This window comes from Bos indicus, chromosome 19 (assembly GCF_029378745.1).
Source record: "Bos indicus isolate NIAB-ARS_2022 breed Sahiwal x Tharparkar chromosome 19, NIAB-ARS_B.indTharparkar_mat_pri_1.0, whole genome shotgun sequence".
In the NCBI taxonomy this organism is placed as follows: domain Eukaryota; kingdom Metazoa; phylum Chordata; class Mammalia; order Artiodactyla; family Bovidae; genus Bos; species Bos indicus.
The window spans coordinates 9,955,429-9,982,405 of NC_091778.1; the positions used below are offsets into that span (position 1 = coordinate 9,955,429).

General features: G+C 52.5%; 1 protein-coding gene across 5 annotated transcripts in view; it reads right to left on the reverse strand.

The window, feature by feature from the left end:
* CUEDC1 (CUE domain containing 1) overlaps positions 1-26,977 on the reverse strand; it is an 89,673-nt gene that overhangs the window by 29,091 nt on the left and 33,605 nt on the right. Inside the window, exons 2-3 of one of the 5 annotated variants that reach the window (XM_070772507.1) lie at positions 11,334-11,383; positions 8,855-9,054 (exon numbers count right to left, since the gene is read on the reverse strand). The exons of the other annotated variants lie outside the window; for them this stretch is intronic. Of the exons in view, the coding sequence (XP_070628608.1) occupies positions 8,855-9,054; positions 11,334-11,383 (250 nt within the window). The remainder of the gene's footprint in view (positions 1-8,854; positions 9,055-11,333; positions 11,384-26,977) is intronic. 5 annotated transcript variants of the gene reach the window in all.

Genomic DNA, 26,977 nt, shown 5'->3' on the forward strand with positions numbered 1-26,977 from the left:
CAAAGGGCCAAGAAGTCAACTCTGCCTTCCAGTTGAAAAGATTCAAGACGAAGCCCCCCCGGGGCACGAGTGACATGTCATTTGCTTGGGTCATCTTAGTAGAATGATGGTAGTAATAGCAATGATAACATAGCACTTACCACTTGCTTCTTTATGCACCAACCACTATTCCAAGGGTCTTATGCAAGCTAATGACTTTTCATCCCCTCTACAGCCCTGAAAGGTACATGTTACCAATGCTATTTCTACTTTATAGAGAGAAAAGTGAGGCACAGAGGAGTCGAGGAACTTGCTTAAGGTCACACAGCCGAGTGGCCAAAATGATGTGTGAACCCAGGAGATCTGACTCCAGATCTGACAGTCTCACACCATCAGGCCTGACCGCCCTCTGCATTCCCAGAGCTGTGCACAGGGCCAGGGCCCCCCCAGCCCCATCACCCCCCGGCAAAAACTCAGCAAGTATGAACTGAGTGGAGTCCTCATGGGGCAGAATTGCCCCTGGCGCTCCTGTCCAGGGGAGAAGGGAAGAGGAAGGAGTCTGCAGGCAAAGCTTACCAGACGAGAGAGAACCACGGCAATTTCCTTACATAAACCTTTTTCCCACTCCGCCAAGGTTGTCCGTTGCCTGGGCAACCAAATGCTTTCCATCTCCACCTGAACTGGCCAGGACTATTTCCATAACAGTCCCTCTCTCCATCAACAAACGCCATCAGCTCAGCCAAGACACTAGAGATCCGCCCTCAGTGGACAGACGGGAGGCTGCTCCCCAGGGCCCCGCCCAGGGGTTGCAGTCTCGGGGAGCCCCTCTGGGCTGGCAGGATTGTGTCTGTGCCTGGGACCAACTGCAGCAGCTCAAGCTGGGAGAAAGGGGCACTGGCAGCCAGCTCAGGTGTAAGGCGGTGAGGCTGGGCCGGCCTGGGGCCACTCCTCGGGAAAGAGCTCCCCTTCAGGCAGGAGGAGGCCCCTCCGTAGGCTGGGCCTGCAAGGGCTGGGGCTGAGCCCCGAGGCCTGGGCGGGAACGAGAGATGCCTCTGGGCCCCTGGGATCACTGGCCCCTGGGTCAGTGATGCCACACAATTCAGGATCTACACCTGCCAAGGAGCCAAGATCAGGGAGGGGCGCTGAGAGCAGCAGAGGGCCCTCTTCCCCACACTAACACACACTTCGCATCCCTCCCCCACTGATCCATGAATTCCATTTCTATGGGATTCGCATAACATATTTAATGGAACACCATAAGGCTTCCCTCATAGCTCAGTCGGTAAAGAATCTGCCTGCAGTGCAGGAGACCGGGGTTTGATTCCTGGGTCAGGAAGATCCCCTGGAGCAGGAAATGGCAAGCCACTCCAGAATTCTTGCCTGGAGAATTCCCCTGGACAGAGGAGCCCAGCAGGCTACAGCCCATGGAATTGTGAGAGTCGGATACAGCTTATTGATTAAACCCCCCCCACCACCACCATACAATGGTAAACAAAAATGAGGTATCTCTGTGCCCAAGACCTACTGCTTAGGGAAACAAGGCGGGGCACAGAACAGAAAGTGTATTTCTCTGTCCTCTAGTGCCTTATGGTATGTGTATGTCTATACATGGGCTCCCCAGGTGGCACGAGTCGTAAAGAAAGCGTTACTTGCTTAGTCATGTCTGACTCTTTGTGACCCAAGGACTGTAGCCCACCAGGCTCCTTTGTCCATGGGATTCTCCAGGCAAGAATACTGCAGTGGGGTCCCATTTCCTTTTCCAGGGGATCTTCCTAACTTAGGAATAGAACTCAGGTCTCCTGCATTGCAGGCAGACTCTTTACCATCCGAGCCAGCCCGCCTGCAATGCAGGAGACCCAGGTTTGATCCCGAGTATTCTTGCCTGGAGAATCCCATGGACAGAGGAGCCTAGCAGGCTATAGTGCCACAAAGAGTCTGACACGACTGAAGTGACTTAGCACACACGCATGTCTGTCATATGGAGAGGGTGAGGGAGTGGGCTCCAAAAGAAATTCTTTTTTTTTTTTTTTATGAAACTTTTAGTATTTTATTCATTTTCATAGTTTTACAGTATTAGTAAAAATAATGACCATTATAAATAAGTATAGAATGGAAGTTGATGAAAAAATAACCCCAAGTCTTCCTTGACTCCCACCCTCCCACCAAAAAACTAGCTAGTATATGGCAAATATCCTTTTCACATATTATCTTTAGGCATATGTTCACTCTGTAGTGGTGGATGGTTTAGTTGCTAATTCGTGTCTGACTCTTGTGATCCCACGGACTGTAGCCTGCCAGGCTCCTCCGTCCATGGTGTTTTCCAGGCAAGATTATTGGAGTGGGTTGCCATTTTCTTCTCCATCCAAAAGAAATTCTTAAGAAATCGATAATGTGGGTTTTCACTGGGGAGAATTAGGTCACGAGAGACAGGTCAAGGAAACTTTTCTCTGTAAATCCTTTTGCATCTTTCAAATTTTTATTCATGCTCATTGATTTAAAAATAAAATAGGCAGAGGGCTTCCCTGGTGCCTCTGTGTTGAAGAGTCAGCCTGCCGACGCGGGGACCACAAGTTTGATCCCTGGTCTGTCCAGGAGGATCCCACATCCATGGGACAACTAGGCGCATGCTTCGTAACTACTGAGCCAGTGCTCTAAAGCCCCAGAGCTGCAACTACCGAGCCCATGCACCGCAATTACTAAAGCCTGTTTGCCTAGACCCCGCACTCCGCAACGAGAGAAGCCACTGCAAGGAGAAGCCAACGCATTGCAACCAGAGAGTCGCCCCACTCGCCACAACTAGAGAAAGCCTGCACGCAGAAATGAAGACCCAGCACAGCCATAAATAATAGATAAGTAAAATAATAAATAATATCAAAGTGATGGCACTGCGGTGATATTGTCTGTTCCTTTTTCATATACATATTGTCTACAATGGACGTGACTTTTTAATAATAGCTACAGTAAATATCTGTGAATACTTACTGCTGCCACTTTCTAAGCACGTGGCATGCATGATCTTATCAAAGTCTCACAGTAAAGCAATTATTATCCTCATTGTACAGATAAGCTGAGACTGTGTGTGCTGTGCTAAGTCGTCTCAGTCATGTCTGACTCTGCAACCCCATGAACTGCAGCCCATGAGGCTCCTCTGTCCATGGGATTCTGCAGGCAAGAGTAATGGAGGGGGTGGCCATGCCCTCCTCCAGGGGATCTTCCCGACCCAGGGATCAAATTGCCATCTTTTACATCTCCTGTACCGGCAGGCAGGGTCTTTACCACTAATGCTACCTGGGAAGCCCAAATGAAGACCAGGAGAGTTTAAATAACTTATGTGGCGTCAGAGTCAGTGACAGAGCCAAAATGTGAATCCAAACCACCTGTCCCCAGAGTCCATGCGCTTCGGAACCCCCGCCTTACACTGTTCTCGGATTCTAAAAAACTAAGCCAAACAAACACTGAATGATGATAGGGAAAACATCTTAAGGAAAAAGCAAACCACAGAGCCTCCAGGGTTTCAAAACTTTTGTAATCCTCCACATCCCAACCCAGTCTTTCCTGCCTGGACTCTCTGGGCAAGCCCCTCCAAGTCCTGCCTTGGTGGGAACCAGGCTGCTCCCACTCGCTCCCCTGAGCCCCGCTTCCAGGTACAGGCACCGCCCACCTCCTGGTGGAGCTGCGGGGAGCAAAACCTTTCCCTCCAGGGGCAAGGTGATGGCTGCTGCTGCAGTCACTTCAGAGGTCAGACCGCAGTGTGGGCCCCCTTCCCGGGGGCAGCGCAGGGTCGGGCCTAGCCAGGAAGCTCCTCGTAGAGGGAAAACCACACGCTGGGTTTTACTGACGCTGAGTCTGGGTAAGACCACAGGGGTTCAGGGTAAGCTTCACTCGGGGCCAAGCCCGGCTTCCACCCTGGTCCCCGCTGCCTGGGTGAGCGGCACTGCTCTGAGCGTGTGTCTTCGAGTGTGGACTGGGGACACCTGTACCCCTGATCCTGTGGGACATCACGCACCCTCAGTCTCGGGGTACATAAGAGGGTCTGTTTCCAGAGCCTGGCCTAGGAGTCAGACCCGGGGTCGCGATCCTGAATCCAGTCCTGATTGTGGGGACGAGGGGAGCATGCAGCAGAAGGCAGTACTCAGAGTTGGGGTGCTCCGGGAGCCCTGTGTGGAGCCTCCAGCTGCTGCTGGGGGCAGGGTGGGTCTGACGGGGCCTGGCCCCCGCAGAGGGCCTGGGCCGGGCAGCGGGGGCCCTTCTCAGAAGTGCGCCTCCGGCAGCCAAGGAATGCAGACCCAGGGCAGGGGAGCAGAGGCCTGGGGAGGGCCCGGCTTCAAAAGAGCCGGCGGCAGCTGCAGGGGGAGGGCCATGGCCCCCTCGGCGGGCGGTGGACACCGTCAGAAATTCCAGCGGCTGGGCGGCAGATGGGATTGTTTAGAGCCATTACCAGGCTAGCTCCTCTCCCAGCCATGGGCGGCCCCCTCCCCTCACTCCCACCCCCTCAGCGGGGCGCCCAGAGGCCAGCTGCCAGCCGTCCCTGACCCACGCTGCTCCATGCCACATACCCGCGGGCCCGCACATGCCCTCCAGAGATGCCAGGATTAGGAAGGCAGGAAGAAAGGCCGTGTTCTCCCTGCCAGACAGGGTGTACGTGTGTGTATTGCCCAAGGTCTGAGCTCAGTGGCCACAGAGCTGGGATCTGTGTGTGTGTTGACGGGGGCGGTGTATGTGTGTGCTGACGGTGTGTGTGTGTGTGTCTCTGTCTGTCTGTGTGTGTGTGTGTCCATGTTCTCCCTGCCAGATGGGGGGTGTGTGTGTGTGTGTGTGTGTGTGTATGTGTTGCCCAGGTCCAAGCTCAGTGGCCACAGAGCTGGGATCTGTGCGTGTGTGTGTTGACGGGTGTGTGTGTGTGTGTGTGTGTGTGTGTGTTTCCCAAGGTCTGAGCTCAGTGGCCACAGAGCTGTGATCTGAACCCAGATCGTGGCCTCCTGGGTCAGCACTCTCTCCCTGTGTGTGTGTGTGCACCCAGCACACCAACACACAGCTCACATGCCTGAGTGTGCCGCACACACCAGCTCCGGCAAAGCATTCACTACTGAAAGGATGCCACAAATGTAGGGCCACACTCCTTTAGATTTCCCCGAACTTCCCCCGCAGCCCCGGCACGCCACCCACTCCCCTCTTCGCCCAACTCGGAAGCTGTGTTTTTCCAGCCACGCTGTCCTACACACATGCTAACAGGCCCTGAGCACACGCACCCTCAGCCTTCCCACGGCCCCACGCTGCAAATCCCTCCCTTCCCCAGGCTGACAGCGGGGCCAGATGAGGCCCTCCTCTCTTCCCCAACCATGCCCAGCACGGTTTGCACAGCATCAGGTGCACCAATGATTAGGGGAGAGGTCGGGCTGACCTGCTCTGCAGCCAATCTGGCCAGAATAGAACAGGGAAGTGGCACGCCCTGACTGAGGCAGCGGCTTCCTGGTTCCCTGCAGGACCGGCTCCTGGAAGGGAGTCCAGGCACGGACCTCAGCCTGCTGGGGCTGGGAGTTCTGGTCCTCGCACAGGCAGGGGCAGGGGTCACAGAACCAGCCTTCTTTGCCTCCGAGGGCCTCAGTCTCCAGCTCCAGAAAATGGAGAGAAGCAGTCCCTATTCAGTCTGACCTCACCCATCACTGAAACTTCCCAGAGATGCAAGGACGTGAGTGGGAGTAGGGGGCGGGAGAGGGGTGCCAGAGAAAGGCATCCCTATGCTAGGTACCACTACGATGGCTGCTCTGCAGAAGTGGGTGGCTGCATCCTGGGGACCCTGGGGCTGGAAGGACCTGTCCCCTTTCTGAAGCTGCAGAATTAGAACGCCTGTCCTCAGAGGAAATCCCCAGCAGAAGCCCATTCTATGAAGACATTAGGCAGAGGCCTGCCCTGCCTCCCTCCCCCAGCAATTAGTAATGAGGGAACCTGCCATTTACCGAGTGCTGGGCTGGGTTTCCATGCCTCATGCTAATCCTCACAGTAATCTAGTCCTGCAGATCATTATCTTCTACCATGATCAGAGCCAGTTTGCAGACAGGGACAAGGAGGAGCGTGTGACCTAAAGGCTGTCCAGGGCCGTACCACATCCAGATGGCATGGCCTTCCAGGAGAGAGAGCGTGAGCCTGTCACATCTTCTGACACACCAGTGACTTGCTACCAGCTTTCAAGCCTGGGTTTACCCAGAGCCGTGTGCATCTCCACCTGCTCCCTGCACTGCTGCTGACCTGCTCACACGGCTCTGGGCAGCACAAAGGTACTTCTCTACCAGTCTAAGAAGCAAATGCTCTTTGCTTTAGAGCAACGCAACTCAGAGGATGGCCGAGACCACCTTCACCAGAGTCTTCCGAGCGGTTTGTGAAAACACCTATTCTCCACCTCACTGTTAAATCAGGATTTCTGGGGAGACAGCCTGGGAATCTGCATATTCACAGGATCCCCAGATCATTCTAACGACCAGGAAAGTGTGAAGACCACTCCCTTACAGTTTGGAGCCCTGGATTCTGATCTCAGCTCCATTAGGAACCAGCCAAGTGACCTTGCTTTCAGATTCCCGTCTGAAAAATGGGCATGGGTCTCCAAGATCCCTTTCATTCTTGGCATCCTCCGTGTCTGCCCTGAGTCTCCAGATGGTCCTGAGTTTCATGGACTGTTGAGCTGAGTTTCATGGACTGTTCAGTCCCTGGAGCCACCAATGTACACTGTGGGAACACATTAAAAAGAATTCCTGTCTGGCTGATTTAGGGAGATCTGCAAAAATACCTTACTTATCTCTGGCTCCAAGCCCTAAACAAATGGCTTTTGGATTACCCAGTGCCACCTCCCTACTCCCCTGAATATCCATTTTCTTCATTCCAGCCTGAGTCAACCAGGATTCTGTAAACATTAGGTCCGCACACCTGGGCTCGATCAACAGTCATCAAACAAAGGCTCTGCCAAATCACCCCACAAGCCCAAACTTGCAGCCGCTCTGTCCCTCCTGAGGAGCTGAGAGCCGGAGACGCGTGGACCCTTTCTCCCAGCAGAGGATGGGTGTGAGGGCTGGGTGGGAGAGAGGGCGTAGCCAGAATGGCCCCAGCCTACAGGTGGGTTGCGAGTCAGCCAGACTTTAAGGGTGCGAGGCGACAGTGGGGCAAGTCCAGCAATCGCTGGGACCTTTCAAAAGCAGCTGGACATCCCCTAGTCCCATGGCTCCTCGATGCGCGCTGTGGAAACACCACGAGGTGTTCAGCCAGTGCTCAGGCACTGCTGGCCGGTGGCAGGCATGACTGCGTCAGCCTTCGAGGTTTCTGAATCCTTGACCGAGGAGCCATGGGGCTTATCAGAGCTGCAGCCCACAGACACGGGATGATTTCAGACTCAAGCGACCTCTGTGTAGGGGAAACCTGTGTGCATGTGCAAACCAGAGAGAAAAGACTGACAGGAAAGGCAAGAGTGAAGAGCCGGCTTCCCCAGTGGGAAACATCTGTGAACTGTAGCCCATGACTGCCGATCCCAGCCCTTAAAAATAGATCATTCTCTCACTCTGAATATGCTGACTGCCCCCAAACGACGGTGCTTTCCATGTGCATGGCACTTGGCGGTCTCCAGGGCTGGGGGAGCCCTCTCCATTCGGCCAGGCTCTAGGCTGGGCCTGTGCCTGAGAGCGGGGGCTCACCTGGCACGGTGCTGGGCACTCCACCTCCACCACATCCTCACCACAACCCTACCAGGTAGGAGGCGTTATCCTGCGGACAACCTGCCTGAGCCCCACAGCCAGGAAGTGGCGGGGTCAGGATGCTACCCCACAGCCCAGGTTCCCAAGTGCTCACCACACGGTCACCCCACTTGTAATGGGGAGCCTTGCATGGGGCAAAGGGGGAAACGGGCTCCAGAAGGGCTAGGAACGTGGCGTCACCCCAGAGCAAGAGAGAAGCGCTATGTGCACTGGCTGGGAGCGGGGAGAAAGAAAACAAGCGGGGGCCCCGCAGCTCCGAGCTGAGTGGGCATGGCCTGCCTGCCACAGGTGCCCCCGCCCGCAGGCGTCGAGGGCCGGCGGGGACCCTGCCCTGCTCCGGCTCCCACACCCAGCAGGACCCCCCTGTCTGGCTCTGGGCTCTTCAAGTTGGGTTTCCATCCCAACCACCCTGGGCAGCGTGAGTGAGTCAGGCCCGGGAGGAGGAAGTGGCCACGCTCAAAATCATTAACATGCAGGGCTGAGCTCTGGGCCTTTGTTCTTGAGCAAGGACTGTAGCATTTCACTTTCAGGAAGGAGCGGGGAGGGTGGGGCAGGCTCAGAATTGCACAACCAGAAGCACAGGCTCAGACACACAGAGGTCCCACGTGGAAAGTCTGCTGAGACGGCCCCGGACCCTGTGGAAAAATACAAGCCGACCCACAGCCCTCAGACACGGCAGGTCCACACAGAGAGCACAGGCTCACTCATTCCTCGGCTTTTTCAATCAGAGAGGCCTTCCAGCAGGGATGAAAGTGTTAGTCGCTCAGTCATGTCTAACTCTCTGCGGCCCCATGGACTGCAGCCTGCCAGGCTCCTCCATCCATGGGATCCTCCAGGCAATACTGGAGTGGGTTGATATGCCCTCCTCCAGGGGATCTTCCCAACCCAGGGACTGAATCCTGGTCTCCTGCATTGCAGGCAGGTTCTTTACCATCTGAGCCACCAGGGGTACATCGGGGCTTCTAAGGCCAGGAGGATGCAGACAGGCAGCAGAGGGGGAGGTGGGGATCTCGGGCCTCTGATCCCAGCACAGCAGGAACCCCAGGTCGGAGGGGGACAATGCCCCCCACATCCAGCTTGGAGGGGCAGCCCCAGCTCGGGGAGACCACCTCCCTATACGCCCCTCTTCCAAAACACACCATCCCTTCTCCAACCACGCGAGTATCTCCCAGAATCCAGGAAAGCACAGCAAACAGCCCTCCAGGGCGCCCTCCACCGTGAATATCCAGGTAAATGTTTCGAGGTGTCAGCTCTTCCCTGCAAGTCACATCTCCGCCACCAGCAGAGTGGGAAAGGCGGCGAAGCGAATCAATTAACTCTAGGACAGGGAGGACGAAGGCTGGGGAGGAGAGAGGAAGAGAGGAAAGTTAATCAACAGGGAGAAATCTGACTTTAAAAAGGTTAACATGACACAAGGAACTCCCCAGTGGTCCAGTGGTTAGGATGCTGTGCTTTCACTGCTGAGGGCATGGGTTCAATCCCTGGCTGGGGAACCAAGGTCCCTCAAGCTGAGTGGCACCCCCCCCAAAATGTAATACAAATAAGAATAAAATGGCTTTCACTGAGCCTTCGTGTCCCTGGAAAAGTACCATTCATCCCTAGATCCTGAGGAACAGACCCCTTCTCCCCTCCCCACCTTGAAGGGGTCAGTCAGAGGCTAAGGGTTTACCCTGCGCCCCTCCTGCACCTCATTAGAACTTAACCTCCAGGCCCTCAAGGAAATTGGTAGAAATGAGACCCTTGTCCTTTGTCAATTAGAAAGAAAACAGCCCTCTGGGGAGATGGCCCTCCTCTTGGGGGGCCCTCTCGTGCTCTTAGACAACCCGTTCCCTTGGGGGTGGCAGCGAGAAGTGGAAAGGAGCCAGCTTGTTTAGGGAAGCCGCCTGCTCCCTGACGTCTGGCAGGGGCAGGCCACCCACCAGGTCCGGCTCACCCCCCTCAAAGCCCAGTCTGTTTGGAAAGGGCTTTCGGGGACAGGAAGCAATAAACAGAGTCAAGCGGCCAAGATGCAGGGGCTGATTATGCAGTTTATGGATTTTCCAGGCCTCTTTGTACTCTCCCCCCAGCTGCCTGGGGCTCTGCAGAAAAAGGTGCTGGCAAAAGGCAGGCTGGCCTCGGCTGGGTCTTGCCAAGTGTGTGAGGGGACTGCATGCCTTGAGGCCCCGCAGGCTCCCCCTTGGAGCCCCAAAGAGAAACCCCGCCCACCCCATGTTACCAGAGCCTGGACACACATACGCAACTCACTTCCACGCAGCTCACTTCTCTGCCCAGTTCTAAGTTACTTCCTCACTTCAGAGGAGGCTGACTCCTGGAATTCCCAGAGGGGAGGATGTGCCTGGCCAGGCTGCAGCTTGAGCAGGGCAGGTGGGTGGCCCTCCTTCACCAAGCAGCTTGCAGCTCAGCTATTTTAGCTTCCTCGAGTGTAGAGCAACTGAGGAAAAGCCAAGACTGATGGGGAAGGTGATTTGGGGTTGCACGGCCTTCCCAGTGCCAAGGTCAGCTTGCATCTCCCATCTGGTGAGATGGTTACCTGTGTGTGCAAAGCTGTGAGTGCAGAGGGCTTGTGGGAATTGTCTCTTGATACCCAGGAACTGAACACGACACAAGGTGCCTTGGAAAAATGGAGAGGCAGGCAGCACAGACCTCCAGGCCAGATGACATGAAAAAGCCAAGCGGCAGGGCCAGGTGTCCCCTGCAGCATTTTTATCCAAGTGTCAGAGTGCATGCTTGTTATTTGAAATGCACAGCAAGTTGGAGGCCACCAAGTGAATACACACCCAGCACTAAGAAGCAGTTGTCTAAGAAGTAGGGTTGCACGAGGGGTTTGCTGACTACTTCATGCATCTCTGCATCCTTTGAATTTGCTTTTTTTTTTAACAAACATGCATTGTTTTTATAGTTAAAAATTAAGAATTTTTTTTGTTTGTTTCATTTTTTAAAAAACCACTCATTTATTTCCTTTCAGCGGTGCTGGGTCTTCACTGCTGCACTCGGGCCTTCTCCAGCTGCAGCAAGCAGGGGCTACTCTCGAGATGCAGTGCCTGGGTTTCTCACAGCGGTGGCGTCTCGTACCACAGAGAACGGGCTCTAGGGCCATGGCCTCAGTAGCTGTGGCTCATGGGCATGTGGGATCTTCCTGGGCCAGGGGTTGAACCCATGTCCCCTGCACTGGCAGGTAGACTCTCGAGCACTGGACCGCCAGGGAAGTCCCCCAAATTAAGAATTTTTTTTTAAAGATACGTTGCAACATAGAACGTGCAGCTGCTGCAGAAAATGGTTTGGTAGCTCCTCGAAAAGTTAAACCCAGAATTATCATATGATCCAGCTGTTCTGCTCCCAGGTATTCTCCCCGAAGAACCAAAAGCAGAGATTCAGGTATCTGAACGCCAGTGTTGATAGCAACAGCATTCACAACAGCCCAAAGGTAGAAACAAGCCGGGTGTCCGTCACCAGATGAATGGATGAACGAAATATAGACTATACATACGGAACCATGGAACTCAGCCACAAAAAAGGCATGAAATTCTGATACATGCTATAACATGGATGGACCCTGAAAACATAATATAAGCCAGACACAAAAGGACAAACGCTATATGACTCCACTTTAGGAGGTACCTAGAACAGGCAGATTCCTGGAGACAGAAACCAGAAGAATTTCCCAGGAGCTGAGGAAACAGGAGAATGGAGAGATACTGTTTAATGGGCACCGAGTTTCTGTTTGGGATGATGATCAAGTTCTAGAAATGGACAATGGTGAGGACTACACAATATTGTCTGAATACTGAATGCCACTGAACTGCCACTTAAAGATAGTTAAAATGGTAAATTTTATGTTATGTGCATTTTACTGCAATGACAATAAATAAAGATGCAAATCAGGCAGGACGAGGCACTGGGTTGCAGAAGAGACTGCGAGTCACCAGGCAGAAGGGGGCACTCCTCGGGCTGTGCAGAGAGAGGGCTATCAGCCCAGGAAATCCTGCCTACACAGAGGGGCTCTGTCCCCATCTGCACGGCGTGGGCCAGGGGACAATGACAGCCCTGTTGATGGGGACTGTTCACATGGTCTCCAGAATCACACATGCCACAGGGCTGGGGGTGGTGGAGAGGTGGCCATGCAGGGACGTTCCGTGGCACATTTGGAATAGTCAAGTTATGATACACTGCTGCTGCTGCTGCTGCTAAGTCGCTTCAGTTGTGTCCGACTCTGCAACCCCGTAGACGGCAGCCCACCAAGTGCCCCCGTCCCTGGGATTCTCCAGGCAAGAATACTGGAGTGGGTTGCCATTTCCTTCTCCAATGCATGAAAGTGAAAAGTGAAAGTGAAGTCGCTCAGTTGTGTCCGACTCTCAGCGCACACTAGGCGGTAGGAAACTGGGGGCAAAGTGGGGATAAGGGGACCAGATCAGCTGGTTAAGACCTTGATGCAGCTTCACTCCTCACTCAAAAAATATACCCATATATAAAACTCCAGAGAGATGGTGAAAGACAGGGAAGCCTGGCACGCTGCAGTCCATGGGGTCGCAGAGTCGGACACAACTTAGCAACCAAACAGCAACTAAACAAGAAATTAAAAGCTGTTCCTCATCCCCACCTTCTGAAGAAAGACAAAGATCCCTCTTACTTGAGCTGTTCAGAACAGGAAATAAGATCAAAACTGCCCGCGTGGGCTGCCACCTCCACCCTGCCCCCTGCCACCGGTGGCTCACAGGAGCGCTCTCTACCAGCTGCCGGGCGTCCACCCACACCGAGTTCTTTCTTCCCAAAAGGGAGGGGCAGCGGGGAGCACGGGCAGCGCGGTGGGAAACCAGGGTCTGTGGCCTCTGACCACTGAATCCAGACTCAGGTGCCTGGTTCCTGAGGTCTCAGCCGCCCTTACTTCCAGGTGTACAAGGACATACAGAAGTCACATGTGGGGCACATTTATGGTCAATGGCAGCTCTGCCTCACTTGAGATAAGACTATTTAACCAGCAGACTTTGCTATAAAAAGATACCGCCTCCAGGGCCTTCCTGAAATGTGTCCTGTGTGCATACGTTCGCAGAGACGAAAGGGGAGCCAGAGGTTCTGAAACACCTTGGCCTGGCCGCTTACAGCCTTCTCAGACACCCCCTCCTTCCAGAACTGTACTGCCCAAGAAGGCAGCCACTAGTCACCGTGTGGCAAGATAAATGTACATTATTTAAAATTAAGTAAGGGACTTCCCTGGTGGTCCAGTGGCTAAGACTCCACGTTCCCAATGCAGGGGGCCCAGCTTTGATCCCTGATCAGGGAACTGCAGCCCACAATACTGCAGCTAAGATTCGCGCAATGCAAGTAAGTCAGGATTTGCATGGCACAAGTGAAAAGATCCCACATGCCACAACTAAGACCCAATGCGGCCACATAAATAAGTAAATTAATTAATTAGAAATTCAGTTCCTCAGTCACACTACCACATTTCAAGTGCTGAACAGCCATCACAAGGCACAGCACACACATTAGAACATTTCTAACATCACAGAAGTTCTATCAGACAGTGCTGTTCCAGAACCTAAGAGAAGCAGGAAGCCCTGGTGTCCTGTAACTGGGGGGGCATTGTTACAATTATCTGGGGAGACCAAGGACGGTGAACAATTGATTCCCCGATGGAAAAGGCTTTCCACATCCTCCTGGGAAGGGGGCAGGTAAGTGCAAAGACCCCTTTCTCCTGGGAAGGCAGGGCTAGGGTGAGCACTAGTCCCTCTCCCTGCTGGTGGCTGTGGCCTCATCCAAGATCAAAACTTTGGCCCGGTTCCCATGGTGAGATCTGACGCCCAGGCAGGGAGAAGCAGGAGTCTGGCAAGGAGCCCAAGTCTGGAGTCAGCACCTGCAGGACCCTGGGCTCTCCAGGGCGAAGTGGGTGCTTGGCATTAGCAGGGCTCATCCACTGGCCCCTCTCCTGGGTGTGCCATATTGGTGGCCCTGGCTCTGCCTCTTTGGGCTTCTTCAGAGCAATGAGAAGGAACCAGAGGTAGAGGGTAGCTGAGGCAGGGGGTATGGATGTGAGAGTTGGACTGTAAAAGAAAGCTGAGCACAGAAGAATTGATGCTTTTGAACTGTGATGTTGGAGAAAACTCTTGAGAGTCCCTTGGACTACAAGGAGATCCAACCAGTCCATCCTAAAGGAGATCAGTCCTGGGTGTTCTTTGGAAGGACTGAAGTTGAAGCTAAAACTCCAATACTTTGGCCACCTAATACGAAGAATTGACTCATTGGAAAAGACCCTGATGCTGGGAAAGATTGAAGGCGGGAGGAGAAGGGGATGATAGAGGATGAGATGGTTGGATGACATCACCGACTCAATGGACATGGGATTGAGCAAGCTCTGGGAGTTGGTGATGGACAGGGAGGCCTGGTGTGCTGCAGTCCATGGGGTCGCATAGAGTTGGACACGACTGAACGAATGAACTGAACTGAGGCAGGGGGTATGTGTGTGGTAAGGGGAGAGGGAGGGATGGTGCTCATTAAAAGGAAAAAACATCCTTTCCAGGAACCCAACGGGCGAGGCCAAGGAAATGAACAGAAAGGGATTCTGAAAACACAGAACCTGGGCACTAGAGCCTGTCTCTCTGCACTAACCAGAAAGAGAGAAAGAGGTCCAGGCACCTCCCACCCTTGCACATGGCAATGGAAAATGGCTGAGATATCTTCACTTCTGACTAACCAATCTCCTCAAAAATGTCCCCATTTGAGTCAAAGGGGCATCACCGTTCTTTCCCAAGGCTATTTCAGCTTTGGCCCCGAAAGTCAAACAAAATGAGCTGTCGATCTGCAGGTTTTCCTGCAAGCTGCAGACAGGGGGCTGGGGCTGGGAGCGGGGTAAGAAGGCAACCCCCACAGGGTGGGAACAGGTGGACATGAGGCCCAAGGGAGGACCTGTGAACAGGGCTTCTGAAACGAGCTCTGCCGCACGGATTCCCGAACAAGTTCCTTTTTCCTTCCAACCTTTAAAAAATTATAAAACAGAGGACTTTCCTGGTGGTCCGGTGGTTAGGAGTCTGTCCGCCCACGCGGGGGACACTGGCTCAACCCCTGGTCAGGTGGGATCCTACACGCTGCAGGGCAGCTTAAGCCCTGCTAGCACAACTACTGAAGCCTGTATGGCTTCGAGCCCCTGCTCCGCGATGAGCCAAGCCACCATGACGAGAAGTCGCACACCGCGGCCAAGAGCAGCCCCTGCTTACTGCAGCCAGAGAAAGCCCGTGCCGCGCTGGAGACCCAGCACAGCCGAAAATAAACAATCAAGCAGATACAAAGAACTGCACAGAATGCATGTAAGTCTGACGAAGTATCACAAGGCAAACACCTTGCAACCATTCATGTCAAGAAACGAAACTCTACCAGCCGCTCCAACGCCCTCTCTGTGGACTACACACTGCTAGTGTGGTAATCACCTTCTTGCATTTCTTGACCCTCAAAAGTACATGCCTGGACACTATACTTAAGTCCTGCAAGCTGTCTTTAATGTCTATTTTAATCTACAGGTTTCCCCTTCATCCCTTCTTTCCCTGTAATTTATGAGTTGACAAACCCAGGTTGTGTAACTGCAGACTTCCCCACTATCTGAAGTTCATGGAGCAAGCTTCCTTTTCTCCCTGAGCTGGAGTCACTGCTTCCTTACCAGCACCGCCCTGCTCATCTTCTGGCCCTCCTCTCACAATAAAGATAGACAGCCTCAGAGAATGTCAGGAAATGCTGATGATATTTTGTTAAACAAAGGATGCAGGATGCAAACTGATACATAGGGTATGCTTTCAGCTACGTAAAGGCAAGATGTGTAGGAAAAAGGAGCAGAAGGAAATATGCCCATGAATCAATAGTCGTCCTGGGTGGTAGTGGAATTCTGTGCCTGCCGTTTCTTTCTTCACTTCAGTTTAGTTCAGTTGCTCAGTCGTGTCCAACTCTTTGTGACCCCATGGACTGCAGCACACCAGGCCTCCCTGTCCATCACCAACTCTCGGAGTTTACCCAAACTCATGACTATTGAGTCGGTGATGCCATCCAGCCATCTCATCCTCTGTCATCCCCTTCTCCTCCCACCTTCAATCTTTCCCAGCATCAGGGTCTTTTCCAATGAGTCACCTCTTCGCATCAGGTGGCCAAAGTATTGGAGTTTCAGCTTCAACATCAGTCCTTCCAATGAACACTCAGGACTGATTTCCTTTAGGATGGACTCGTTGGATCTCCTTGCAGTCCAAGGGACTCTCAAGAGTCTTTTCCAGCATCACAATTCAAAAGCATCAATTCTTCAGTGCTCAGCCTTCTTTATGGTCCAACTCTCACATCCATACATGACTACTGGAAAAACCATAGCTTTGACTAGATGGACCTTTGTTGGCAAAGTAATGTCTCTGTTTCTTTCCCACATTTCCATAATTAGCATATAACAACAAGATAGGAGACAGATCACTTTGAAACATTTTAAAGAGTGCTCTGAAAGTGTGGCTTGAGATCAAATGTGTCACTCTCCCTTCACAGGACCACCTGGCTCTGCTCTCTGCTCCCACAGCCACCATCAGTCCAGCTCAGACCCTGAGCATCCCAAGCCTGCCTCCCTTGATGCCTCCTGGCTTCTCTGCCCATGTCCTTCCTGCTTCTCTCTGTGCCGCCTACAGAAGAACTCATCTAAAACACGCCAGGTCGCTTCCCAGCTCCTCGGGCTCTCTTTTTTTTCCTGCATCAGCTGTCACCACAGTCGGTGAGCATCGGGGTCACCTGCAGGGCTTGTCAGCACACACTGGGTTCCACCCCTCACGCGACTGCCTCAGGGACCGCAGGGCAGCCGTCTGCACCTCTCCTCTGTCCTCACAAACAAGGCCTGTCCAGCTTTCAAGACCCGGCTCAGGGTCCTCTTTGCCAGGAGGTGGTCTCTGGAAACTTCAGCCAATATTGATCCCTCTCTGCTCTTCCAGGTCAGCCCTAACGCTCAGAGCCATCTGGAAGAGGAGAGAGCGCACTGAGTGGCTGTAACGACGGGCAAGGTGGCACTTCATCATTTGCTGTCTCCCTCCATCAGACCAGCTCCTCCGGGCAGACCCAGGGAGGGACGTCCCAGGGTCCTGTGCCGCCCAGGGGGCGTTCTGCATGTGCCAGGGGAACTGGGTCTGTTTCATTCACAGGCACCCCAGTGACCTTCACGCACAGGCTGCTAATTATTTCCTCATTCATTCACTGTCAGGCAAAACACACTGAGTGAGGACCTACTGTACACCAGGATACACAAGATTTTTAAAAAAAAATCGCTTTTCTTCACAAAGGCCAAGAATTACAACAGTGTGAGTTAGAACAGAAAGGGCTCTGTGAGGAGCCCTTCCAACTGCAGCCCAGAGACCGCTGCGCAGACCACCTCGGCCGGAGAGGCAGGTGTCAGTGCTGCCAGGAAACACACAGTTGCGGATGCACCCTTGCGCAGCCATGGGGGAGGCTTGGCCGCCCGTCACAGGCTCCGTTGTCCCCCAGCTAAGCCGCCCTGGAGTCGGGGCGAGGATTTATGGCAGATATTGTTAGGAGAACAGATGTCCAGGCAGGCGGGCAGAGCAACTGGGAACAATGGTCGTGACTGTGCCAGCCTGAGCCCCTCTGGAGGGAGGCAAGAAGACCCTGCAGCGTCTGAGGCATTAAGTGCCTGAGGAGCAGGCCCCCAGCCCGTTTCTTCAAACACCTGGGGCGCTGGGCCCTTAGGCCCTCTGCCCAGGGCGACAGAGCTAAAGACACCGTGGACTGTAGGGCAGGTTCCAGCTTCTCCATAACCTTGGACAACATTTCCTCCTTTGTGCCCCAGTTTCACTATCTAATAACACCTTTTTAAACAGTGGTAAAGCTAAGACTTCAGGCTCCCAATGCAGAGGGCCCGGGTTTGATCCCTGGTCAGGGAACTAGGTCTTACATGCTGCAACTAAAGACCCCACATGCCACAACTAAGACCGAGCACAGCCAAGTAACTAAGTAAATATTTTAATTAAGTAAATTAATTAAATAACCTTAAGAAAAAAAATTTTTTTTTGAGTCTTCCCTGTAGCTCCAGTACTCTTGCCTGGGAAATCCCATGGATGGAGGAGCCTGGTGGGCTGCAGTCCATGGGGTCACAAAGAGTCGGACACGACTGAGTGACTTCACTTTCACTTTTCACTTTCATGCACTGGAGAAGGCAATGGCAACCCACTCCAGTGTTCTTGCCTGGAGAATCCCAGGGACAGGGGAGCCTGGTATGCTGCTGTCTATGGGGTCACACAGAGTCAGAAACGACTGAAGTGACTTAGCAGTAGCAGTAGCTGTAGCTCAAACGGTAAAGAATCTGCCTGCTACACGGGAGACCCAGGTTCGATCCCTGGGTTGGGGAGAACCTCTGGAGAAGGGAATGGCAACCCGCTCCAGTCTTCTGGCCTGGAGAATCGCCATGGACAGAGGAGCCTGGAGGGCTATAGTCCATGGGATCACAAAGAGTCGGACACGACTGAGCGACTAACACTACTACTACTAAGACAATTTTTTTTAAGTAGCAAAGCCAAAAAACAAGATGATAGAGATCCCTGTTGGAAAAATAAAAGGAGAGATGAAAACAAACAATAACAATGCCACTCTGTAAAAGCAAGAGGTCGTACAAGGAGGTTGGGAGGGATGACCCATCATGGACGCCTTGGGGCGGGGAGCCCCGGATGCACTCAGGGTCCGCGGCGCTGGATCCTCAGGTGGGGGGCCGGGCGTGCAGCAGGATCTCGGGAAGCTTCTGAAAGGCAGAGGTCCCGGGCCCTCCACTGACTAGTGGCACACAATCCTCGTCCACCAAACCCCCAGCAAGTCAGAGAGGCTTGAGGTATTCTGAACCACTCACAGTTAGGAGACACGAGCCCAGAGGTGGGGATAAATCATTCTCTAGAAGAGGAGGAGGGGAGGGGCCTCAGCCTCAGAGCAAACCCCAAGGGAGCCCGGAGCCCAGCGGGCGCCAAGAAGGACCGTCACAAGCGAAGCGCCCTTCCTTTCTGCTCCCCACTCTAGAGGTCTGCTTCTGGAGAGCAGACAACCGCTCCTCCTTCTGCAGGCTCACCGGCCCTTCGGCACCTGCTGTTTCAGCCACTCGGGGCCAAGTGCTGGGCTGCCCCTTTGTCCAGCCACCACACTGTCCCAGCACACTTCCCTAGTCCTGCACACTTAATGCCTCGGCCCTAACAGATGCACCCTGCTCAACTGCAACTTTAGGATTCAGAACATGGGCCTCCTTCTCCAGGAAGCCTTCCCAGATGCACTCCTTGGCTCACTCCCACATGGCCTGCACCCGTTAGGTGCTCACTACACCATTAAGATGGCAGCACTAGTTACATGATATCACAGTTACCAATGTGCCCACTAGAGCCTTGGTGGCTCAGATGATAAAGAATCTGCCTGCAACGCAGGAGACCTGGGTTTAATCCCTGGATCGGAAAAATGCCCTGGAGAAAGGAATGGCAAGCCACTCCAGTATTCTTGCCTGGAGAATTCCACGGACAGAGGAGCCTGGCGGGGTACAGTACATGGGGTTGCAAAGAGTCAGACACGACTGAGTGACTAACCTTTCACTTTCACTTTCAACGTGCCCATTGGTGGCCGTAACAGAGCAGGCTTCTCTTGGTCTTATTCAGCTCTCTGCCCCCAATACCTACTTCAGTGCCCAGCATAAAACAGGCAGCAATATGCACAGGCAAATCTCATTTCCAATGGCAACCCACTCCAGTACTCTTGCCTGGCAAATCCCATGGATGGAGGAGCCTGGTAGGCTGCAGTCCATGGGGTCGCTAAGAGTCAGACACGACTGAGCAACTTCCCTTTCACTTTTCACTCTCATGCATTGGAGAAGGAAATGGCAACCCACTCCAGTGTTCTTGCCTGGAGAATCCCAGGGACAGGGGAGCCTGGTGGGCTGCCGTCTCTGGGGTCGCACAGAGTCGGACACGACTGAAGCGACTTAGCAGCAGCAGCAGCACTTTATTTCATTTCACAGATACTGAGGTGTTTCTTTTTTTTACAAATTAAAGGTTGTGGCAACCCTACAATGAGCAAGTCTATTGGCACCATTTCTCCAACAGCATTTGCTCATTTTGTGTCTCTGTGTCACATTTTGGTAATTCTCACCATATTTCAAGCTTTTCTGTTATTATTGTATTCGTGATGGTGATCAGTGATCTTTGATGTTAATACTTTGGCTGAATGCTCAGATGATGGTTACCATTTTTTTCTGCACTAAAATACTTTTTAATTAAGGCATGTGCATTGTTTTTTTAAAAGATATAATGCTATTATGCACTTAATAGACCACAGTATAATGTAAACATAATTTTTATATGTCCTGGGAAACCAAAACACATGTGTGACTCACTTTGCCACAATATTCATTTTACCGTGGCGGTCTGGAAGTGAACCTACAACATCTCTGAGGTCTGCCTGTATATTTATGCAGATCGGGAGAAAGGGAGGGGAGGAAATTTAAAGTCAAACAATGGAAAATTTTTCAAAGCCCTTGGGAAATTAGAGCAAATATTTTCTTAAGCACTGCCTATGTGCCATGGAGAAACCTAAGACACAGGGAGGAAGGGTGCCCACAATGGCAGAGTTGGGTCAGAACCCAGGCAGTATGGCTCCTCCTCTCAACTCTCTGCCACGATACCGATGGTTCAAAGGAAAGATAGAGTAAAATCTGGGGGAAAAAAAAAAAAAGAGCTCCCTCTGCAGTCCTTGCTCCTGGGCTAGGGGTTCACAGCAACTCCACACGTCACCCTTTGGACAAAGCACAGTTCGAGGCTACCGTCCACGGAAGCAGGAGCAGTTTATGCTGAAGGTCTCCCAGTGAGGTGCCAGGGACCCTTCTGCAGCCTCTGGGAGAGTCTGGGAGTCAGCGGTTCCAGCTGGGAGCTCTAGAAGGCCTAGAACCAGGAACAGGGCCAGTGCCACCCAGGGCCTCTGTGTACCTGCCCACCTGGCCCCTCGGGGCCCAGAGACAGGCTAGTCGGAAAGATGGCTCAGCAGCCCAGGGGGCTTCACTCAGGAGAAGCTGTGGAGAAAAGCAAGAACTCCGGGCGGCTTCAAAGTGGGCAGGAAAGGACCTTTCTGGAGGTCCAGTAGTTAAGACTCTGCTTCAACTGCCAGGGGCTCAGGTTCAATCCCTGGTCAAGAAACTAAGATCCACCCACATGCTTTGGGCACAGCCCCACTCGTCTCAAAAAAAAAAAGGTAGGCAGGAAAGAAAATATATTAGAATCAACCAGAGTGACTGAAAACGAACCATACGCCAGGCACTTGCAGAGGTGCATCCCCGAAGGATTTAATTTTCACACCCACCCAGTGAGGCGGCTGTCATTCTCCTTGTCGGGCCCTGTTCTGCTGGAACGCGTGAGTGAGGAGGCAACCCTGCCAGATCCGGGCATTTGACCGAGGCTGAGTGAGAACGTAAGGGTCTCTGGGTAAAGCTGCAAGGATACTTGGTCTTTGTTCTCTCTCTTCAAGAGAGAACAAAGAAAACGGGACTTAGACTCCGGAAGAAACTTTCTTGACTGTAAAGAGGGGTCAGAGAGAACACTTCCCGGGAGGGACCCCTGAATGGTGCTTCGCTCCAGCAAGTGCCTTTCTGCAGGCAAGAGACTGGACCACCTGGCCTCGGTCACCACGAGGCTACTGACATGCTCAGCGGTCTCCTCAGACAACTTGGCTCTAGCTCCAGTCTCATGGGAGGCTCTTGGACAACGTAAATCTGAGGTTAAACTCATCCTTTGCGGGACTTCCCTGGTGGCCCAGTGGTGGAGACTCTGAGCTCCCAATGCAAGGGGCCCAGGGTTCAATCCCTGGTCAGAGAACTAGACCCCATGTGCCACAATGAAGAGCTCGCATGCCACAGCTAAGACTCGGCACAGCCAAATAAATAAATACTTTTTTCAAAAAACGCTTTGCGAAATTTGACAAACAGATGGGGTAGAAAGTTCTGATATTGAAATGACGTGTGGAGTTGGCAGTTTTAGTCAGTGAGTATAAAGTTGGCACGAGTGTGGTACTGATGGATAGAAGCCTCCTGTTTCGCCTGTTGAATAACATAGTTCGTCAAGCCAGCAGTGACCGAGATGACCATGGGAGTGTGGTAGGCAACCCGCTCAGGAAGCCCCGTCCTGTGTGGGCACGCCCACTGGGAGGTCTCAGAGGACACAGAGCCCATCTGTTGTTGTTCCCTGGTTGCTCAGGCCAACGCTTTTGCCTTGGCCTGGAACAGAAGTCTCCCCTAGTAGGTCACGATCAGTCCTGGAACGCAGGACACCCTGGGGGCGGGGGGCCGGGGGGCCTGGATCACACACGGGATGTTCAGTCTAGTCTAGAGAGGGGTTCCTGATTCTGAAGTTTCATGTCAAACTACACAACTTACTGGTTTGAATCAAACACAGAATTTACTATTCACCATCAAACAATCATATGACAGTGATTTTGCAGTTTACCTAGATGTGGGGCTTCCTTAAGGGGTCCCAGGACCAAAGGGGTTCAAAACCTCTCCACCCTCTCGCGAGAAACCAAGCCCTGGAAAGATTAAAGCCCTCACCCAAAGTACCTGCCAGCAGGAGTGGCCTTCCCACCAGCCTCCTGTTCCCAGTGGCCAGTAGCCACCTCTGAGTCGAGGGGGCCCGGGGTGGGGTGTTGAGTGTCCATAAACCACAGCGTACATGCTCCACCCAGGACCTCATGACACTCACTGCCAGGTCAGGCCAGGCAGGGGTCCCCGACTGGAGGACTGACCCTATGGTCCCTGGGGGAGGAGTCCCCCACTCCAGGAGCTCCAGGACGCTGCAGGTCCTCCTGCCTGGCCCCCACCTTTCCCTTTGATCCCAAAGAAGGTGGAGAGCAAAGAAAAATCCCCAGTTGGCATTGATTCGCCCAAAGCAAGAGGAACACAAAGGCTGCGCCTGTTTCCATGGAGACGCGATCAGTGAAGCAAAGGAACAAAACAGAGCAAGAAACACAAACCGTCACCACCTTCCGGGCTTGCGTGATCGATGTCGGTGGGCCAGAGCCCTGACAGGAAGACACTGGAAGAAAGAAGGGTAATCAGAAGATCAGCAGCCAAACCGAGAGCGCTTTCAGCTGCTGTGAGGACTCGGTGGCCTGCCCCCACCCCACCCCACCCCGCCCGCCCCCAAGCCTACAAATTAGCCTGGCCCCCACTCTTGAGAAAGACCCTGAACAACAACAAAAAATCCCAACCGAAGTCCAAAGTGAGTCATTATTCACTTTACAAAAGGATTCTTTGCTTGACAAAGAGATTCCTTGAAAGGGCCAGATCCCAAGGTGCACAAGGAGCATTGCTTTGTTTCTTTATTTACTCCTCTGGGGCGGAGGAGAAGAGACTAAGCTCCAGCTGAAAGTCGGTTTAGACAAGATGACAAAATTCCTGCGGGGAAGGCACAGGGGGTGGAGTCGACTCTGCTTCTAAAACATTTGCTGGGAGAGGCCCTCGGGAAATCCAACCAGGGCAGCTTTCAGATAGAAGGCTTGAGAGCCTGTGGCCCGTCCCCCAGAAAGGACCCAGCCAAGCCGGGGAGATCGGGCAGCAAGGCTTCCAACAGGTCCCCACAGGGTGGACCCCAGAGCCCTCAGGCTGCAGGGAAAGTGGGGAGCAATCAGGGGCGGCCTTTCCCTCTGGGGGAGCAAGAAGGCAGGAGGCCAGCAGGGAGCTCAGCAGGTGGCAGGGCCCGCTCTGACCTTTATCAGGTGACATCCGTGAAGCGCCTGTGTGTGTGTGGTGCCATCCCAGGGAGGGGCGCCCTGCCCTCAGAGAGTCTCAACCAGGCCTTCACGCCACCCCGTCTTTTGCTTAATTCCTTCGAGGAACAAGTGTAACCACAGCAAGACTATTTCCTGAGCGTGCCCACTAGCCATTGTCTCCTGTACCCCCTCAACCAGCCCATGAGAGAGACACGGTCGTTGCCCATTTACCCGTGTGCAGACAGGCTCAGAGAGGCACGTAACTTGGTCACACAGCTAGTAAGTGACAAAGCCAGGATTCAAAAACAAAGGTCTGCCCAACTTCAAGGTCTCTGAAGGCTAAATGCCTGCTGCATCAGCCCGTTTCACAGACAAAGATGCCAAGGAGGAGAGAATGTAGGTGAGTTGCCCTGAGGCAGGGGACGAGCTCAGAGGACCAGTTCTCCTGACATACCCAAGGCGGGTTTGCTTTGTGATCGCTCCCCTGGGATGGCACCCAGCTTTTCTGGTGGGGTATGTGGACTGCTCTGGGGCCATGAAACCACTCAGCAGGCCCAGGCTTCAGAGTACCTCTCTGCCACTCAAGACTGTAGCATCAATGCCCCCGCTAGCTAACTGCGAGGACCTGGGAAGAAACACGGGCCAAGGGCCAGGGTTGTCACCAGGGAGACCCTGGGAGGTTCGTGCTCAGTCCCTGCCCCACCAAAGATTCCCAAAGAGCCACAGGCTTTGAAGTGAGCAATGTAATGTTCACAGAGCCACAACCCAGGGTAGCCTCTCCAGGAGGCATCTGGTCAATGGTCTGCCCATCAAGGTACATCTGGGAAATTTAACTCCCTGACATGGCAGGCCTTCAGGGAATCAATTTCCAGAACCTCCACGCCCCCATGGTCTCCTTCCGTATCGATGTGCTGGGAACCATCTGAGCCCACCAGTTCTCTTTTGAGGTAGCCCTCCTCAAGACTACCCAAAAGGCCGGCCCATCCCCACAGCCATGCCAGCTTTACCCTGGCACTTTGACCTGACAGAAGCCATGAAACAAAGGGACAACTCAAGAATGCAGCGCTCCTGGAAGGAGTCTCCTGAGGATGGACACTGAGAAGGGAGCTGGCCTTATCTTACCAAGACCGACTACCATGCATAACCATCTGGTTATTCCAGGATTAGAGTTAGGAAGCAAGGAAGCCGACACAGGGATGCCTGCTTAACACATTTATTTGAATCAAACAATGGAGTCAGACTTTTTCTAACACAAAGCATGATTTGGCTCATCGTCTAACAGCAAGATCTGGCCTTGCGAATTAAGAGCTACAGCAGACATTTTCCACAACCGTTGTGAACTGAATTTGCCATTCTAGGCTTTCATGAACATATATTTGAAGAATATGACATACAATAAGCCTGGAAATACTCTCTACTTAAAGTTATGAGAAAAAAATGCTTATGTGAATTTTTAAGTGTATAGGGCTTCCCAGGGGGTACAGTGGTAAAACAATCCACATGCCAGTGCAGGAAACGTAAGAGACTCCAGTTCGATCCCTGGGTTGGGAAGATCCCCTAAAGTAGGAAATGACAGCCCACTCCAGGACTCTTACCTGGAGAATTCCATGGACAGAGGGGCGTGGCGGGCTACAGTCCAAAGAGTCACAAAGAGTCGGACATGACTGAACAACTGAACACACACACCCAAAAGGGATATAGTTTTTTTTTGTTTTATAAATTTTAAATTATAAATTTTATTTTATAAATTTATTTTATATTTTTTTATTTTATAGTATTTTTTTTTATTCTATAGTATTTTTTTTTTTTATTCTTTTGACAGCTGTGAAAGCAAAAACAGTTTTAAGCCTGTGTCTTTCCTTCCCTGGAGCCATACTCAGAGGCTATGCCTTCCACACCACCCACTGGGCCATGAGTGTAATCGATTCTCAAGAGAAGGCGGCTGCAAGGGACATGACAAGCATTAGACCTAAAACCTGGGTATAAGTTTATTTCTGCTACTTCTTAGCTGTGTGGATCTGGTAAAGTTACACACAATCCCTGACATAAAGTTACTCATAAGCTCATGGGAATAATGCCGTAAGAGACATATTAAAAATCCTGATATGGTGATAATGATAATATTAAATGAATAACAGAGAAACGTACTACACAAATAGCCCCAAATAGTAGCCAACCAGCAAGTGTTTTCTGTTTGGCTTGCACAACGCTATGGTCCTTGTCTCCAGATGATGCTAATAACTGGTATTTACTGAGCATCCACTGTGTGCCAGGCACTGGACTAGGTGTTTCACAGGTCCTAGTTCATTTCGTTTTCACATCAGTCTTATGGATAGCACGTCCTTCTCATCTCCCCAGTTTACAAGCACAGAAAGCTTACATACTTGCCAAGCTCAGCGAGCATTTAGGGTCCAATGTGTGTGCGTGCTACGTCGCTTCAGGTGTGTCTGACTCCTTGTGAACCTATGGACTGTAGCCTGCCAGGCTCCTCTGTCCATGGGATTCTTCAGGCAAGAATACTGGAGGGGTTTGCCACGTCTCTTTCCTGTGATTCCTGCACTGCAAGTGCATTCTTTACCGCTGAGCCACCAAGAAAGCCCTTAAGGGCCAATGAAAGTGAAAGAAGTGAACGTGTTTGTCACGCAGTTGTGTCTGACCCTTTGCGACTCCATGGACTACAGCCTGCCAGGCGTCTCTGTCCAGATAATTCTTCAGGCAATACTGGAGTGGGTAGACATTCCCTTCTCCAGGGGATATTCCCAACCCAGGGATCAAACCTGAGTCTCCTGCATTGCAGGCAGACTCTATCATCTGAGCCACCAGGGAAGCCCACAAGGATCAGTGGGTCTGTTCAATTCTAGAGCATGTGCTGTCAACTCACCCTGCTCAAAGGGTGGTCTCCAATTGGCAGTGTCTGCACCGAGACCCTCTAAGAAATGCAGGATCCCAGCCCCTACTCCATAACCTACTGAATCAGAATCTGCGTTCTAGCAAAACTGATGCATGATTCCTACCCCGTGCACATCCAAGCTAGAGACACACTGCTCTAAACCACCAGCCCAGCTGATTTACATCTTGGTTTTATCTTGCTGAAGGTAATGTTAGAATATTTGCTTTCTCCACATGCACACACACACACAGCTGGCAATTAAAGCAAGCAAGATAGTTAGAGATTACAATAATCCATCAGTAACACATGCTGAAGAATTGATGCCTTTGAACTGAGCTGTTGGAGAAGACTCTTGAGAGTCCCTTGGACAGCAAGGAGATCCAACCAGTCCATCATAAAGGAAATCAGTCCTGAATATTCATAGGAAGGAGTGATGCTGCGGCTGAAACTCCAATACCGTGGCCACCTGATGCAAAGAGCTGACTCATTGGAAAAGACCCTGATGCTGGGAAAGATTGAAAGCGGGAGGAGAAGGGGACAAAAGAGGATGAGATGGTTGGATGGCATCACAGACTCAATGGACGTGAGTTTGAATAAACTCCGGGAGTTGGTGATGGACAGGGAGGCCTGGCGTGCTGCA